We start from the raw sequence: 19,186 nt of genomic DNA, 5'->3' as shown, positions 1-19,186 counted from the left end.
GACAAACGTAGAAACATAGTCGGGGAGAACCGGGATTTGAACCTACAATCATCACCACCCAAGGGCGCAACTCTGCACAGTGAATCATGGTGCCTCAGACGACTGGGCTACCCGTGCCCCCCTGATCTTATAGAGGATGGAGACAGTCTGACAAAGACTCCTGTCACTGTCTGGCTTGAACACCCACTGTACCATCACCCCTAGGACACCGCCTACACTAAGGAGTTAACAGTGTCTGGTCATAAAGACATCAAGGATTGCTGTTAAAAATACAACCAAAGTGGCCAACAACACAGTGGCAAAATAAATAAACACATTCCCGTTGTTAGGAACAACATCTACACAAAAAGCACTTTCGTCACAAATGACGTGAAGGCACCTGCCTCGGTTAAAAACAGTTACAATAAAACCAGTTCAGAAATATACACACTATACAGTATTTTTTTTTCATTCTCAAAATTAAGATCTAGAATATGTTAATCCCCAATTGACAAGAACATGCATCTTCATCGTTGTGGGTTCTGTATACACTTCACCCCTCCAGGACACGGCCCAAATTTTTCATAGTGACGCACCATGGGAACTGAACAATGCCTTTACATAACTGACCAATCAAATAACCTGGGTGAACCAAAAGAGAGGGAATAATATTCAGACCAATCAAGTGATGACTCATCACGAAGCAGTTAAGCTTGTCAATGTTCGGTAAAGTTACCCAGAAAATAATACCATTTGAGGTAACTTCCTTGATTATCCAGTGTATGCGATTTACATTTTATTATGAAATACCCCTTGGACCCTGTTGGCAAAATATCTTTGTTTTGAGTTTAATTGACAACGCCAAAAACTGACATTAAAGGGTTGGAGGCGAATGGGTAAAGGGTATTATCGTAATATACTACTCAAAAGAAGTTAAGGATCACCTGATTCTTTCATATTGGTAATGTTAATCTGTCATGGCATGAGAGATTAACTATTGTAATATGAAAGAATCAGGTGACCCTAAACTTCTTTTGAGTAGTATAGAATAGAAGTTCAATATCTGGACATTGGTGGATGCAGAGACAAGTGACCTTGGTTTCCTGTGTCTGTTATTTAGCACGTACACAGGCAGAAACCTTTCATTGGTTCTGAGACAAGCCACGACGTTAACCACAAGGCTACCCCCTGCCCAGGTAGATACAGCGCCCTGAAGGCACGTCCACACGACAGTCCTCGCTAGTGCCAGGATTCACTGCAGCCATCTGTACTGAGCTACAAGTGTAGTAACCACAAGGCTACCCCCTGCCCAGGTAGATACAGCGCCCTGAAGGCACGTCCACACGACAGTCCTCGCTAGTGCCAGGATTCACTGCAGCCATCTGTACTGAGCTACAAGTGTAGTAACCACAAGGCTACCCACTGCCCAGGTAGATACAGCGCCATGATGGGACGTCCACACGACAGTCCTCGCTAGTGCCAGGATTCACTGCAGCCATCTGTACCGAGCTACAAGTGTAGTAACCGCAAGGCTAACCACTGCCCAGGTAGATACAGCGCCATGATGGGACGTCCACACGACAGTCCTCGCTAGTGCCAGGATTCACTGCAGCCATCTGTACCGAGCTACAAGTGTAGTAACCACAAGGCTACCCCCTGCCCAGGTAGATACAGCGCCCTGAAGGCACGTCCACACGACAGTCCTCGCTAGTGCCAGGATTCACTGCAGCCATCTGTACTGAGCTACAAGTGTAGTAACCACAAGGCTACCCACTGCCCAGGTAGATACAGCGCCATGATGGGACGTCCACACGACAGTCCTCGCTAGTGCCAGGATTCACTGCAGCCATCTGTACCGAGCTACAAGTGTAGTAACCGCAAGGCTAACCACTGCCCAGGTAGATACAGCGCCATGATGGGACGTCCACACGACAGTCCTCGCTAGTGCCAGGATTCACTGCAGCCATCTGTACTGAGCTACAAGTGTAGTAACCACAAGGCTACCCACTGCCCAGGTAGATACAGCGCCATGATGGGACGTCCACACGACAGTCCTCGCTAGTGCCAGGATTCACTGCAGCCATCTGTACTGAGCTACAAGAGTGGTAACCACAAGGCTACCCACTGCCCAGGTGGATACAGCGCCATGATGGGACGTCCACACGACAGTCCTCGCTAGTGCCAGGATTCACTGCAGCCATCTGTACTGAGCTACAAGAGTGGTAACCACAAGGCTACCCACTGCCCAGGTAGATACAGCGCCATGATGGGACGTCCACACGACAGGCCTCGCTAGTGCCAGGATTCACTGTAGCCATCTGTACCGAGCTACAAGTCCTTACATGCAACAGCTTGATTTGACTGGCTGGATATTTACTAATTACACAATATGAAACATTAAGCCGGAGGATGGAGGTGCACACTGGAACCTGATTAACGAGGAGGGAACATGCTGCACACATGTAATCGTAACTCTTTCCAGACATCACCACATCACTGTCTCCACGACACTATCATGCTGTCCAGTAGAAACATCACTCCTTCAGGGAACCAAGGTGGATTTACTTCTAATAATGTGCTTTACTGATCTGCCAACCCTAAACATCAGGAATGTGCAAAAACATAAAATGTCAGCTTGAAGCTTTTTTTGAATACTGACGAGCCTGATAATCACTCAAAAACATAATAATCTCAAATTGTTATGTGTGACTGTGACAAATGACAGATGCTTAAAGACCAATAAATGTATGCTCAAAGCATGGGAGGCAGCCATGATGCAGACTATTCACAGCTTCAGTGGTACCCCTAGCAGTGCATGACTCTGTTCCTATACTGAAACTGGCCCCCCCCCCCCCCGTTAAGGACCATGAATACTTTGGTGTATGAATTATTTTTCTCATCCTTCTGACTATTATTTTTTTTAAAGTTTAAGGATCTATGTTTGACAACCAAACACTTTGAGAAAAAAACAATCGATAAATCAACAGATTGAAAAAGAAGGCTTCACAGTCAAAAACATTTACTTTCATAATGGAAAATCTTGCATGACTAATTTATTCTGTATATCCTAAAATATTGTCCATAGCGTTCATGATTGTTACCCGAGCTGACAGTGGGCTCCTAATAGTCTTTGCACAAAGTTGTGTGAGAAATCAGGGAACTGTGTTTATTCTGGAGATGGAAGAACAGTAGATAGGATGCGATTCTAAAACAACTGGGGCAAAGCAATATGAAAATTATAATGCATTCACAAACAATAAAAATATCATACATTGACATAGATATTTGCTAAAAGTAAAATGATTGCTGTACAGCAAAATGTTTTGGACATGGATGAAAATTCACAATAACTCCATTCTCATTAAAATGAGATCTTTTACTTCGATACAATACCTCTTAATGTTAAGATGTGAGGTCACCTCCACAGGAGATCGCGTCAGGTGAACTTTCTAATCACCAAATCAGTGTCAAGAATTCTAAGAATTGTATTCTAAATAACAAGTGAGCAAAGCATTGAGACAAGGATATGTGATTTTTGTGTCTAGAGATTAAACATAATTAGCAAGTTCTGAATGCAAAAAATAAAAACATGCTATTATTCTCTTATGGAGATTTTTCACATCCAGTCATTTCTGAGGACCATTTGTGTTCTGTGGAGGTTTACTTTTGCGGGGGGCAATAATTTTCCGCATAGAAGTGGCAAAGAAATGAAGCCAAATCATATAGAAGACTGACATCTGGCTTAAAAACCCATTCATCCTTCGTTTAGACTGGGTGGTCAAAGTTCACTCAGGGTTCACCCATTGCAACAATCTATGGAGGTATCCTCAGATCTTCATGCAGAGAGATATCGTATTGGAGTAAAGGATCTTCTTTTAATGAGATTGCAATAACTGTTTCTACGGCATGCTCATCAGACTGCCTAGCAAAGATCACCACTGAAGATGGAACCATACACATGCCACTAAAAACAGGAACAGCTACTATACACAAGCCATGCCTAAAACCACTCCCTCCAATGAAATTTCATTTCTCCCTCTACTTTCATAGAATAGCCCTTGCTTTAGTGGTGAGACCTGGCAATAGGATCAGGTTTCACCATACTGCCATCTCAAACATTTCAGCCACACAGCAACTCTATTCAATGAAGGCTTTTTATGGCATTTTCTTGTCCTGTAAGCCACAAACTGCAGCTATCTTTTTAAAGATGCCATTAAGTCTAGAAGGTGGAGCATGTTCTGGGGAGTACCACACACTATCAGCTCTCGTAATGCGATTAGGGGTCAGATAGAAAGGAGCGTCATCTTCAACGGTGTGGGGTGGTCGCTTGTCCCGATAGCGCTTGTACAACCTAACATAGCACCTCTCGGGATCTTCCTTGTCAGCATAAATCTTACCCCCTTTGAATTTGCCTGCGGGGCATTCTAAATATTCATGTCCGTCTTCGTCTTTCGTTAAATGGAAATCGCCCCATGTGAGATTGAAGTGGTCGGCTGGTTGTTTGATGCTAAAGAAATAGTTGTTCACAAACCACATGGTGTTGAGGAGGGTGTCTGGGTTACAGCCTCCTAGCTCACCTGCTTCAAACATGATCGTGACATCGTCCTCAGTTATTGGGGTCTGCACTACAGGACCACCCTTAGACCTTGCCTTTAGCTCACCGATTTTGTCCCTGAGGATCTGATTCGAGTGTTTGAACTGGTCGTCTTTGGTGATTGAGAAGGGGTAATTGGCATCTTGGAGATACCTATCTAAATGACAATGAATTTTCTTCAAATACAACGGTCCAAACTCTTGGCCATTGTTTTTTCTGAGGGTCAAGAAGAAGTCTGAGAGGAGGTTATCGAGTCTCTCGGGATGGATAGTCTGAATTGGCTTCATTCCCTCTCCCCGCTTCTTCTGGTAGTCATTAAACAATTTCAAAGCGTGACGCTGGTTCTTCAAGGAGGACTTGTATTTCTTGATTTCTTTGTCATCAGATTCCCCTTTGGATCCTCCCGGCTGGGATTCTTCCATCATCTCCTGGCTTAGCTCGGCCAGTTCCTCATCCTCCAGAAACTCCTCCATGTCCACCTCAACAAACTCATCTGTTTCTTCATCAATCATCAGCAGAGACTTGTCAATCACCTGCTGAGGAACACTAGCAACCTCCTGAGGTCGAGCAAATCCAACATCAGGCGATCTCATTGAGATCTGAGAGGTGGACGGGCCGGGGAGCACAGTTTGACCTTGGACATTCTGCACTGGAACAGTTGGTCTTGGACTGTGTTTTGCCACAACAGTAGCAGCAGGAGGCTTCATTCCCAATCTGACCGGAGCCTGTTTTGACGGGTGAATCCCTCGTGCAGCAAAAGCCATTTGTTCTCTGGCATAAAACTCTTCTTCAGGCATGGGGAAATCTTCTGGTTTCATTTCTGAAGCTTCATACTCAGGATCCTCAACCTCCTGTTTGACAAGGCTCAAATCAGGCTTGATTTCAAAGTCCTCCAAGATTGGTGGCTGACTGGTTTCTTGTTCCTGCTGTGGCTGGTGCCCAGACCACTCCTGATCTTGGTCCATCATCTGATCCATCGCCTCTGCATTGGGTGTTCGGTTCCAGTTGCCTTGTGGGCGGCCCTGCTGGGGAGGACCATCCTCCGAGTCCGATTCTGATCCTGGACTCTGCTCCTCGTCATCAGCAAACTGAGTGATCCTGGGCGCAGCAGGCCTCTGTGGCACGTTGGTCACTCTCTCAATGGACACATTCCGATACACATAAGTATCGCTGCCTTCCCACTCCTCGTGCAGGACCCTGGTCTTGTGCCTGGCTTCAGGGTGGTAGAAATGAGACTGGGAACCTTCTTCAGGATAGAAGTCTTGCTTCTCTGATTTGACCGGCACCATTTCTCGATCTTGCTGAGCAAAACCTCGCCTCTGTCCTGGCATCCTGCCCCCAACACTGTGAGGAGGGAGGCCTCCATTGTCCTTCTCCTGAAACACCAGTGACGATACATTGGAAACTTTGAGACCGAAGTTTCTCCCTCGCGGTCTCATTGGAGACTCTACGACCGACTTTTGGTGCATCCTCGGGTTCTGAGGGCCTTGGGGAGGTGGTCTCCTCTCTTGTCTCATTGGCTGTCCAGGACGACATCGCCCATTCAGATTCTCCTTTGACCTTGGATTCAGTCTCTGCTGCCGGCCGAGATTCTGGCTCATCGGCTTCCCTGGAGTACGAAAGGCCTTTGTACAGTAGCTCTCACTGATCACATTGCCACAGCTCTGCACCAGCTCACTGAGGACGTAACGTTCCTTCTTGGTGTTGTCAATCTCAACACAAACATAGCCACTCACTTCCACCAACTGATTAAAGTCCAGGAAGGATTTACACAGTTCTTGAAGATTGTCAACAAAGGTGGCAAAGAACTGCACTGAATACTGCTTGTCCATTTTGATTCTATGTGGGCACCACCTAGTTAAGTTATCTGAAAGACAGAAACACAAGGTAACAACAAGGTATTGTGTATAATATCTTAACATTTAATATTCTGGGAGTGAGTGTCTAAGGCTTACAGGGGTGGGGTGGGGTGGGGTGGGGTAGGTAAGGGTAGGGTAGGGTAGGGTAGTTTAGTTTAATATTCTGGGAGTGAGGGTCTAAGGGGTGGGGTGGGGTGGGGTGGGGTAGGGTAGGGTAGGGTAGATTTATTTACACAACTTTTTATGGAAACAAAACATTTTTCCAGTGAACAAATTTTTACTTATTTTCAAAATCCAACTTAAAATAATTTTTTCTACAGCTTAAACAATTCCAGTGACAAGAACACATTGCATCAATGATATTACATTATTGTCCAAGATTTTCCTGAACGCATTTAATCACAGAACAACTTGGTAAGCTGAATGACTGTATAGTCACTAAGTGAATCTGGTTTAACATTGTTATTAACAGTGCTTTAGTTATATCACAGTGTCAGCCCAAAGTGATGCAGGCCTTAGACGTTTACCATCTTGGAGTAACCCCTAACCAAGGATATGGTACTGAGTAACGAGAAACGAGAAACATCCTCAGGGAGAATCCGGGATTCGAACCCATGATCATAGGTTTCTGGCACGTCTAAGGGACGTAACTCTACCCAGCAATCTGCAGTGGCTTAGCCAACTGGGCCACTGATGCCCCAAGTGAGTGAGTGAGTAAGTGAGTTGGGTTTAACACCGCTTTAAACAGTATTCCAGTTACATCACGGCATGTCAGCTTAATATGGGAGGAAAGCCCGAAGTGATGCAGGTCTCAGACGTTTACCACTTTGGTGAAACCCACGAGCATGGGTATGGTGCTGACAAACCTAGAAACATAATCGGGGCGAATCGGGATTCGAACCCACAATCATAGGTTTCTGGCGTGCCCAAGGGACGCAACTCTGCACAGCGAATCGCGGCGCCTTAGACGACTGGGCCACCCGTGCCCCCCTGCCCCAAGTGAAGTTGTATAGAGGGAACATAACAAGGTTCAGTCAACTCTTGCAGATGTTTTATTGAAGCTCAAACAGAAGCACAGAGATACAATTAGTCACAGACATACATGTGGAATCCTGAATAAAGCAGGAGAGCAGATCGGCAGTGAGACGTCTCTTCTCTTATTGCAGACCCCCCAAAAAAGTAACCTTCAAACCTCCACAGCAATAGGTAAGAATGTCTTTTACCTGACAGCTATTGTTTACAAACCGGACATCTACTTCATTGTGTGATTTTAATGGACTATGCATAGACTCATTGGTTAAGCCAAACAGTAACTCTGGAATTCCAGCGTAGTTCGGCAAGGCTGGAACCTGGACTTTTACAGTCAGTTAACTCCCTTTCCCTGGGAAGTTGGTTAGTTGGTTAGTTGGTTGGTTTGTTGTTTAACGCCGCACTCAGCAATATTCCAGCTATATGATGGCGGTCAGTAAATAATCGAGTCTGGACCAGACAATCCAGTGATTAATATCATGAGCATCGATCCACGCAATTGGGATCGATGACATGCATCAACCAAGTCAGCGAGCCTGACCACCCGATCCTGTTAGTCGCCTTTTACGACAAGCATAGTCACCTTTTACGGCAAGCATAGGTTGCTGAAGACCTATTCTAACCCGAAATCTTCACGGGTCTTCCCTGGGAAGGTTCTAATATTGATAATGAATGATCTTCCTTTAATTATTTACAGATTAATCAAATGTTTGAACATTTCAAAAAATAATTTCTCCTCAATGAACTATGGTGAATGAGTGAGTTTGATTTTATGCCGATTTTAGCAATATTCCAGCAATATCACGACGGGGGACACCAGAAATGGGCTTCACACATTGTACCCATGTCGGGAATCAAACCTGGGTTTTCAGCGTGACGAGCGAACGCTTTAACCACTAGGCTACCCGACCGCCCCCAATGATCTATGGACACAATCAACCATTCATTGCATCATTAAATGGCAACCAACACTATCATCGGAACAACAGGTGCCAAATGTAGAGTTTGGTCCCTTTCAGGTCTGTCGCCATCATGACAGGATCCTAGGGGGAGATCATGGGGAGAGGACAAAACGGGGGGCACTAAAGGATGAAACAATAAACAAGTTACTCAAACACAATTGCTTAGGCTCCACAAGCCACCTGACATCAACCATCTAGATACAGGTCATGCACATTTATCAAAAATATTTTAGTGAGTGAGTGAGTATGGTTTTACGCCGCTTTTAGCAATATTCCAGCAATATCACGGCGGGGGACACCAGAAATGGGCTTCACACATTGTACCCATGTCGGGAATCGAACCCGGGTCTTCGGCGTGACGAGCGAACGCTTTAACCACTAGGCTACCCGACCGCCCCCCAAAAATATTTTAAGATCAATACATTGTCAATACTTCATAGGTTCATTGCCTGTGTCTACATACTCCCTATTTGCCTGTGTGGTTGCTATTTTAAAACCAATGAATGAAGCCACGCACTCAGCCCTGAGGAATGAGAGTGCTCGGACCAATGAGTGATTGGGTATGGTTTTACGCCGCTTTTAGCAATATTCCAGCAATATCACGGCGGGGGACACCAGAAATGGGCTTCACACATTGTACCCATGTCGGGAATCGAACCCGGGTCTTCGGCGTGACGAGCGAACGCTTTAACCACTAGGCTACCCGACCGCCCCCCAAAAATATTTTAAGATCAATACATTGTCAATACTTCATAGGTTCATTGCCTGTGTCTACATACTCCCTATTTGCCTGTGTGGTTGCTATTTTAAAACCAATGAATGAAGCCACGCACTCAGCCCTGAGGAATGAGAGTGCTCGGACCAATGAGTGATTGGGTATGGTTTTACGCCGCTTTTAGCAATATTCCAGCAATATCACGGCGGGGGACACCAGAAATGGGCTTCACACATTGTACCCATGTCAGGAATCGAACCCGGGTCTTCCGTGTGACGAGCGAACGCTTTAACCACTAGGCTAATCAACCACCCCTCGGACCAATGAACGCTCATGATAACCAATGAACCAAAATAACGCAGCATAAAAATCATGCACAGAGTAGGGCTCATTTGGTTTCACTGAGTTTTTAAACAGCTTCACTTCATGAGCTTGACACACACGTGACTATCACACTGCCAAGGGGGAGTATGTAATCATGGTGATGGAGGAACAATGTGTACTCAAGACCATGAAGTATTGATGCCGAGATTAATCCTCTGGTTACGTTTCTCACGACTAACCTATCAACAACTTCAACTGCTGGCAATTTACAATCTGGGCAATCAGACCAGGGCCATGTACCACAAAGCAATCAAAGTGCTAGGATAATTGTAAGTACCATACTTTAACATAGACTTACGACAGTTGGAGCACTAAGACGATCGTAATTTCCATACTTCGACATTTGACAGACGTAGCACCAAGACCATTGTAACGATCATACTTTAATGTAGACTTACGACAGTTGTAATTCACATACTTTTACATAGACTTGCGACAGTCGTAGCACCAAGCAATAGAACACCCATATTTTAACGTAGACTTATGACAGACATAACGCCCTTACTTTAAAATAGACTTGTGACAGTCGTAGCACTAAGACAATCGTAATTCCCATATTTTAACAGACTGACGGCAGTCGTAGCACTAAGACAATCATAATTCCCATACTTTAACAGACTGACGGCAGTCGTAACTCCCCTACGTTAACATCAACCTTCATAGCAATGAGATCATTTTGTGTAGCAGAGCCCTGATCTCTTCAATGAATCCAATAAATATTTGATTGTTCAGGTCAATACTAAACTATTTCCACATGAAAAATATACTGATGGAAGTAAAGGAACAATACAGCTGAAATTGACTGACATGACACCAACAGGAGCCCTTAAGATAATCTCAGATTTCTGGCCTATGTAGTGACATATTTAACATGTCTCTTGGAATGCTGAGTTTGATGTTTGTTGTTTAACAACGCACTCAGCAATATTCCAGCTCTATGATGACAGTCTGCAAATAATCAATCCAGTGATTGACATCATGAGCATCGATTAACACAATTGGGATACAATGACATGCATCAACCAAGTCAGTGGGCCTGACCACCCGATCTCTTTAGTCGCCTCTTACGACAAGCAAAGTCGCCTTTTACGGCATGCATGGGTTCCTGAAGACCTATTCTACCCCGAATCTTCACGGGTCCAGACATTATGAGTAAGAAGCAATTTAGAAAAGCAGCAGTAGCCCTTTATCTGTTTTATTTCCCTCACGTTCCCTTTTTGTCTTTAGTATCGTTTCATCTTTATTACTTGTACAAGTTGCCATTGTCACAAACAGTAGTATTAACATGGCTACATGAGGTCCTTCGCATAATAACCATGACACTACGTAACAGTTACGGAAGTTTCTTGCACCGAAGTCCACATGCTTCTGCCATCTTGTTCAACACACCCGTCAGTCGAGACACACTAACACCATTAGCTGAAAACCATGGCCCAGTGGCAGTGAAGACATGAGCAGGGCAGAGATAAAATGGTGCATCGTCTGTGAGAGTGCTGGGGGGCCGTCGGTCACGATAGGTCTTGTACAAGGTCACAAAGCAGCGTTCAGATTCATATTCATCACTGAATACTTTCCTTCCTTTAGATTTGCCATTTACACATTCCAGCATTTCCAGTCCAAAACCAGTCTTGCACAAACGGACGTCCCCCCACCTGAGGTTGTAGTGGTCAAAGTTTTGTTTGATGTGGAGGAACATGTTGTTCATGAACCACATGGAGTTGAGAAGTGATTCTGGACTGTCCGTCCCGAGCTCCCCAGTCTGGAACATGATACTGATGTCTTTACCAGTCACCCGGGTGCAGTTTCGGGGCTTTGCTCGAGCTTTAGCTTCTGCAATTTTCTCTCTGAGAATTTTCCTCGAGTTCTGAAACTGGTCATCTTTTGTGATAGAGAATGGGTAGTTGGCATCTTTCAAATACCGCTCAAGATGCGACTGAACATTCCTCAAGGACATTGACCCAAACTCTTCTCCATTGCTTTTCCTCAAGGAGGAGTAAAACTCGGCCAGTACTTCATCGAGCTTCTCTGGGTGCATGGTCTGGATAGGACGAATCCCCTCACCTCTCTTTTTCTGGAAATCGTTGAAAAGGTTGACAGCGTATCGCTGGTACTTGAGTGACGACTTGTATTTCTTCCTCTGCCTCTCCTCATCACTGAGGACGGACTTCTGACCTGAAGGAGTCTGGGATCTGAGGTCACCCAGCGCTTCCTGACTGAACTCAGAGATGTCATCATCAGAGGACTCGCCCATGTCAACATCCACTACATCATCCGAGTCTTCATCGATCACCACCACACATGACCCTTGTGAGACAGGTGCCTGTTGCTGGGGCAACGGGCAGACGACGTGTGGACTCCTCATTGATATCTGCATGGAGGGTGATGGTGAAGGTTCGGTCACACTCAACTCATCTACTGACTTCAGAGGCGCAGGAGTCTTTGTCTCCTGGGGGAACACTTTGGTATCAGGAACTTGGCTTGTATGCGCCAACATCTGTGCAGTGAAGTACTGCTCATTGAGCACAGTGAGGTCATCATCAGCCTCCTCATCCGACGGAGAAGGTTCCGGAGCTCCTGTGTCAGACATGTCCACATCCTCGCAGCTGGAGAAGGTCACCGTCTGTGCTGTATTGGAGGTCCACTCCTGGCCTTCACTCAGAAGCTGGTCAAGGTCAAGGTTTTGTTGGTCTTCAGGCCAAGGAGAACGGGGCTCAACTTGGGACGATTCGGACAGTTTATTTTCACTGTTCATGAGCTGGACAGTACCTGAATTCTTTGGTTTATCTGCAGGAATATTATACACGAAGGTGTCTCTCCCTTCCCACCCCTCCTGTGAGTACTGACTTGATTTAGGCTGGAATATGTTAGATGTGTGTGGACTTTCTTTTAAACTCCATTTATGCTCATCTGTTTTCTCCTTAAGCTCATCCTGATTCACCGAGCTTTCCTCTGTGGGTGACATTTCCTTTGCTGTCACAGCCAGAGATGATACAGATGCTATTTTAAACCCAAGCCCAGCATCTTGCACAGACTCCCCACCCCTTTTATTGTCTGGGGTTTTCTGAGATTTAACATCAGTCCGGCCAACAGCTTTCAATTTCAGTTTCCTATCCTTTTCCCTGGTGCCTTGAGGCAAGTACTTCTTGGAATTCTCACTGATCTTTGTGGCTGGTGTTTTGAAAGCCTTGGTGCAGTAGCTCTCGCTGATCACATTGCCACAGCTCTGTACCAGCTCACTGAGGACGTAACGCTCCTTCTTCACGTTGTCGATCTCAACACAAACATAGCCACTGACCTCAACTAGGTGGTTGAATTCCAAGAAGGTGTTACAGTGGTCTTGAAGGCTCTCAAGAAAGCTGGTGAAGAACTTCACTGAATACTGCTTGTCCATTGTCGGCTGACCTGTCCGTCTTATCAGTTTCTGAAACAGAAGGAATTCACATTTTCAGCTGTCGAAAAGCTGAGCAACACTCATAGTAATTAATAATATGAAAGAGCAGATTATCTTGAATACTATAACATTTCTCTGGAAGCAGATACTGCACACAGTGACATATTAACGGTAATAATGTTGAGGAGTTGAGATAGAGACATGACTTTTGTGCTGTGAAATCAAAATGAAAAGCAATATATTTCTGTAAATGAAACTGAAGACCAGTTTATTTTCCGTAGATAACAGAGTGTGAGTTCAGCCTTTGAAGAAAATGTTTCCCTCAACAATCCACTCCCTGTGACTAATGTCAATTTGTAATCACTGGTTGGTGAATCCTAAAGATGAATTCTACATTATCTGCAGTCGTATCCAAGATCACAGTTCTCTGCAAGGGGAACTGACAGTGCAGTTATAGAGGGCGATAGCATCACAGATATCATGCCTGAAACATTTACTGCTCCAGTGAAACCCATGTTAAATTGTAACTAGAAGACTTTTCCCATCAACTAATCTGCTGGAGGCAGTTAGTAGCAGCCAACTAGTCCTTAACTTCAAAGACATAAACTATATACAAAAGGTTGCCACAGATGTGCCATCCCTTTACATGACAGGTGAGGTGAAATTGGGTTTAACGTTGCGTCCAAGATTATTGCACTTATATAGCGACGTGCATGCACGTGTGTGTGTGTGTGTGTGTGTGTGTGTGGCTGCTTGTACTAGTCCGGACTGATGCCGATTTATAGTGCTAGCCCACTGAGATACCATGCCTCAGTTTTAACATGAATACCCCACTCAGACACAGTATACTGACTCCGAGCCAACCAGTCCTTGTTTTAGCCTCTTAATGCTGAGCGCCAGACAGGGTAACAACAAGTACCATCTTTAACGTCTTTCGGTATGACGCGGCCGGGGATGGAACCCCGGACCTTCCGCTCTCCGGGCGGACGCTCTACCACTAGACCACGGAGGCGGTCCCTTTACATGACAAGTGACAGATGATCATTTTCAAAAGCATGTTTCCAGAACCCTGTATTATTTTGCCAATATTAAAAGAAACTTAATTCAGATGTTGGCTAGCTGGAAGCATGCTCTACAGAAGCTTTGTTACAATAAATTCTGTTGCCTATGTAAAATAGAATATCCCTACTTGTCATGCATCCACCACTACAGAGGTTTCATAGAGGCCTAAAAACGACTACTCTTGTTTGTTGCCATACGTCACAGTCAGCACTATACCAGTTATGCTACAGTGGCCTGTAAATGACCCGAGTCTGGGAGGTTGATAGCATGAACAAACACGCTCTAGGTCATGAAGACCTAGTCTGACCACCTGATCCACATTAGTCTTGTTTGTTGTTAAATGCCACACTCAGCAATATTTTAGCTATGTGACAGCTGTCTGTAATAATTGAGCCTGGACCAGACAACCCCGTGATTGACATGAGCCATGCTCCACTCAATTGGGATACAATGACATGCAATCAACCAAGTCACCGGGCCTGACCACCTTATCCATTTAGTCGCCTCTTACGACAAGCATAGTTGCTGGGGCCAATATTATTACCCAGAATCCCCACAAGTTCCAAATTAGGTATCTTACAAGCAATAGAGTGTTTGGGGACCTCTTATAAACTTGGTCTCCATGTGGTAAATACGATCAGGAATAAAGATATGACAAGATAACGGACAACATTAGTAAATAGTTGGCTGGTTTTCATGATAGACAGTTGCTTTTGAAAAATTTATGACAAGAATGTTCAGCTCTAAAGTCACATCTGATGCACAAAATACCTGATTCTTACTTTTTGTATTACAGTAATCACCCTAAAGGAATGATGAAGCAATCTCATTACAATCAGACCTTCCTCTCCATTACGATACCTCTTTCCGTCAATGTCTAAATAACCCTCCATAGGACCATCAGGGGCACTTTGTAATAAGCCAATCAGCGATGAGGCATCTAAATTTTCGGTACCAGTGAGAAAAGCATTCAGACAGTATATCTGATTTCAGTCTCAAAAAAAGAATCTAAACAGGCACTTCTGAATGGAAAATAATAAAGGTTGTGCTATTAGATTATATCCTGTGGCTATTTTATAGCCCCTGTCGTTTCTGAGTGTCTCTGCTTCTACAACCAAGGTCTACTGTCAAGGATGTACTTGTTTCTCTGTGTGTTTGCCTTCGTGAAAATTGAACTTGAGGTGGTAAAGAAATGAAACAATATTTTAGAAACCCGACATCTGATTGGCTGAAGAACCTATGCCTCCTTCATTTAGATTGGGTGGTTAAAGTTAAAATCAGGGTTTACCTCACACGACCTCCTATGGACAGTTGGTCAGATCTTTACGCAGAGAGGAATCGCAACTGAGTCAAGATCATACTATAACGAGATTAAGATAAGGCAAATTAGTACAACCAGGGGAGGCAACTCTAAACAGCAGCTAACCTCCGCTAGCCCTTCATTGACCTTGTTGATCAAAAGCAAGGGATGGAAAGCAAAACAATTCAGAAATTTATGAAAAGCGTATGTTATAGTCTTGTGCAGTGACAGAGTGAGAAAGTCATAGAACAATAGGCTTAATAAATAGGTACCCACCGTCAAATTTTCCTTGGCCAAATGTCAAAATTGGAGACCGAACTGTTCAATTTGAAGATCGCTGACTTTATAAACGACCAAAACTATAAATGCGCTAAATAATATGTAGTTGAAAATAATGTTATGTTTGACGCAATGCATGGCAGACATGACATCTGGATACGTCATGTTAGACAGAAATCATGCGTCGTGAAGGTCAAAGGGATACATCATACACTTTAGTCAATAGCCTACATACATGAGTATGAAGGAGTAGAAAATATATCAGCATAGTGCTGACCATGAATAACTTGTTATTTTATGATGACCACATCAGTATTGCAGGGATGCCAACCCTAGTTGAAGCTTTGGAGGACATTGAGATAAAAACAACAACGTAATTTCATGTGAAAAAGAGCAATGTGAACAGTACCAAGATGCATGGGTTTTGCTTCGATATTATTGTTTGGCCAAGATGTAAGTCAAACATGTGGTCAAAGCTCCACATGTTAAAAAAATCCATTATGTAACACTATTAACCTTTTTTTATAGAAATTCTTCTCATTGTAAATAATTAATTAGTTCATCCATCTACCTTTTTCTCACTCATTACACCCAAATCGTAATGATTGGCATCGCTGCATGTTAGGATAGTACTAATCAGTTATCTTATGTTAAATGCGTCCTTAGTGTAAGTAGAGCCCCAGATTCTATCAGGGGGTCCTTACATATCATCACTATTCAACATTTCAGATTAATCTTTACCCCTACTGGAATTAGTAACTGCTTCATGTGCTTGAATTCAACATGATGCCAGTATTCCCTGATCTTAACGTGTTCAGATACCACTGAAACTACACTTCATGTCACCAGCTGGTGTCACTATAAGAAACATACAATCAATTTAGTACTTCCAAAATTAGCATTTTGCTCTCTCGACAACAATTGATAGTGAAAAGGATGAGAATAGTTGTTGATGAACATGCATAGGACTAGATCACTAGTTCGCGTGGAATATCCAAATTCATCATTCAAGGTATTTAGTTGATATTGTTTAATGATATATATGTATTGACAAAAAAGAGTTGCGAGAGAGAATCTCACAATTTGACCACATCACACATTTTGCTTTCATAACACAAACCGACAGAGTGGTTTAGCTGCAGAATGATAATATATTTGAAATATTTGTCATATCTGAACGACATATTTAACTCTTAAGCGTTATTCGTTTGTTATTTCACGAGATAACGGATATTACACTGAACATTTTGAAATGTATGACGATCTTTCTTTTCGTGACTGGTCTAAATTTTTAGGCTTGGTTTAACACCAATGTCATAGCGGAAATCATGCGTATTCTGAGCTGTTATTATATATACTGGTATGAACAAACGATTGCACTTTTAAATCAAACCAAACTTGACAACACTAAAGCAATAATCGTAAAATTTTGGGTTTGGCTATCGAAGTGATTGAAGCGCCGCTATTTCGAAGCAGGTGCGCGCTCAATGCTCAGAAGGCTTGGTTTCTCTTGTGGTTTGATGGTATTTGCAAATACTAATTAGGATAAACGTTGATAAGTTATTACAGAAAACAATAATGTTCACCGATTAAATGACGTAAACATCTTGCTGTTCTTTGCAGAAAATTTTCTCGCAGCACAGGAGAAAAACGGAAACAAATACAAGGGGGAGATAATTTTCATGTACGATTTTCTAAAAAACTATTCATATTGATCAGAATTTCAAAAAGAAACCCTCAAACGATACTCAACATTTTTCCTATTTCAACTTGACTCGAACAATTTGTATTAATTTTTACCTGCCGTAAGTTATTACGATCGTTTTACGGTCAGATTTGTAAAGGAGATGATGAATTTATGGTCCTTCATGGTGGATTATTATGTACTATGAGTAAACATGATGATAATGAATGGAGCTGTTAAGCGATTTAATAATACATATTGCAAATAGTGATCGCATGAAAGCTCGTTGACCTTCCTAATATGTCCTAAAATGCCTGTGCTCGACGATTTAGCAAAGTAACAATATACGTTATGACTGACGAATATCATGACATCAGTGATCATGAGTAGAAGCGCCTCTTTCTTTTGAAATGAAAAACACAACATATATGGCGCAAAAATAAATCAAAATAGGAAAACGGGTAAATTCTAGTACCCCTAAGCATGTTGCTTGATAATGCATCGTTCGATATTTTACAATTATTTAGAGTAATTAGCTGTCATTTCAAGCACCACACTGAAATCAGCCCTGAGAATCCGATTGCCATAGCGACCGATTTAAGACAACCTTTGTCGGAATGAACTTTTAATCCCAAAGGATAATCACCGTGTAGCCAAGACTCGAATCAGTTAGAGTCACTAGAATTATTCATAAGACGCTAATCCCCTTTGCACCCCCCCCCCCCCCCCCCCCCCCCCGCCTCCCTGTCTCTTATTGTCTCGTATATATTCTGTCAGACACCCTGAACAAACTGTGAATGTCACTGCTCATTAGTACCTGTTGTCTACGTTTATCGCTTAATCCGTGTCGGATGACCTTGGCGATAAAAAAGACACAGCCCTGACTAGACTCCTCACGGGGCACACGAACTTAACCTGCCCTCATTGTCCTAGACCACGAAATATTTCAACGTGAACATTATAAACTACACCGCAACCATTTCTTCAGTAAAATCGTCACAAACATTACTGCAATTCTGCAACTCCTCACTAAATTATCCAACTATATATTGTCACCTAGGCAAGTATCTCATAAAATACCCCAAAACAGTAGAACCTAACTACCTTACCAAACACAAAAAACCCACCCTCATACAAAAACAACTCCAGGAACATGACTCGGGTAACTTACAAGGCCCCCAAATATCCCCCTCACTCTCTTGTAATTACTCTACCTTCATCCTAAAGCCCCTGGCGGGAATGTTTGACATATTGATATTATTGAACATAAGCTACTCGCTTGTTTACCAATCCATTTTTCATATTTTTGCGAAAATGAATATGTTTGAATCAATTAAATATTTGTTCACAATTTCTCTCATATGTTTCAGACCCGTGATGATCCGGGGTAGTATAGGTCTTCAGCAACCCATGCTTATCATAAAAGGCGACTATGCTTGTCGTAAGAGGCGACTAAAGGGATCGGGTGGTTTATCTCGCTGACTTGGTTGATGCATGTCATCGATCCCAATTGCGTGGATACATTCTGATGAGGTCAATCACTGGATTGTCTGGTCCAAACTCGATTATTTACAGACCGCCGTCATAGGGCCGGAATATTGCTGAGTGCGGCGTTAAACAACATACAAACAAACAGATCACATGTTACAGATATGCCCAGAGTGCGAAATCGGATCCTCTGGAAGCGCTCGTAAAATCTCCACCATTGCCATTACCATCATCGTCAACGACGAGTTAGTGAGTTGGGCTTAACGCCGCTTCTAACATTATTCCATTTATATCACGCGGCGTGTCAGCTTAATGTGGGAGGAAAACCCGAAGTGATGCAGGTCTCAGACATTTACCACTTTGGGGAAACCCACAAGCACGGGTATGGTGCTGACAAACCTAGAAACATAATCGGGGCGAACCGATATCACCCGCAATCACAGGTTTCTGGCGTGTCAAA

The 19,186-nt window shown here is 43.4% G+C and overlaps 1 protein-coding gene across 2 annotated transcripts; it reads right to left on the bottom strand.

The window, feature by feature from the left end:
- Window positions 1-395: 395 nt before the first annotated feature.
- Window positions 396-17,223, bottom strand: LOC124149198. Of its 2 annotated transcripts, none has more exons than XM_046520631.2 (2): window positions 17,141-17,223; window positions 396-6,440 (listed from the first exon to the last, which is right to left on the bottom strand). In XM_046520631.2, exon 2 carries the CDS (start codon window positions 6,403-6,405, stop codon window positions 4,135-4,137), a length of 2,271 nt encoding a protein of 756 aa, XP_046376587.1. In that variant the 5' UTR covers window positions 6,406-6,440; window positions 17,141-17,223; the 3' UTR covers window positions 396-4,134. The 2 variants fall into 2 exon arrangements, with proteins under 2 accessions (XP_046376587.1, XP_046376588.1); XM_046520632.2 differs by lacking the exon at window positions 396-6,440 and adding an exon at window positions 10,565-12,943.
- Window positions 17,224-19,186: the final 1,963 nt, after the last annotated feature.

Source organism: Haliotis rufescens, unplaced genomic scaffold (assembly GCF_023055435.1).
Source record: "Haliotis rufescens isolate VD_foot unplaced genomic scaffold, xgHalRufe1.0.p SCAF_39, whole genome shotgun sequence".
Lineage (NCBI taxonomy): Eukaryota > Metazoa > Mollusca > Gastropoda > Lepetellida > Haliotidae > Haliotis > Haliotis rufescens.
Note: the sequence above shows the minus strand (reverse complement) of the source record. Positions and strands in the feature narration are given on the sequence as shown.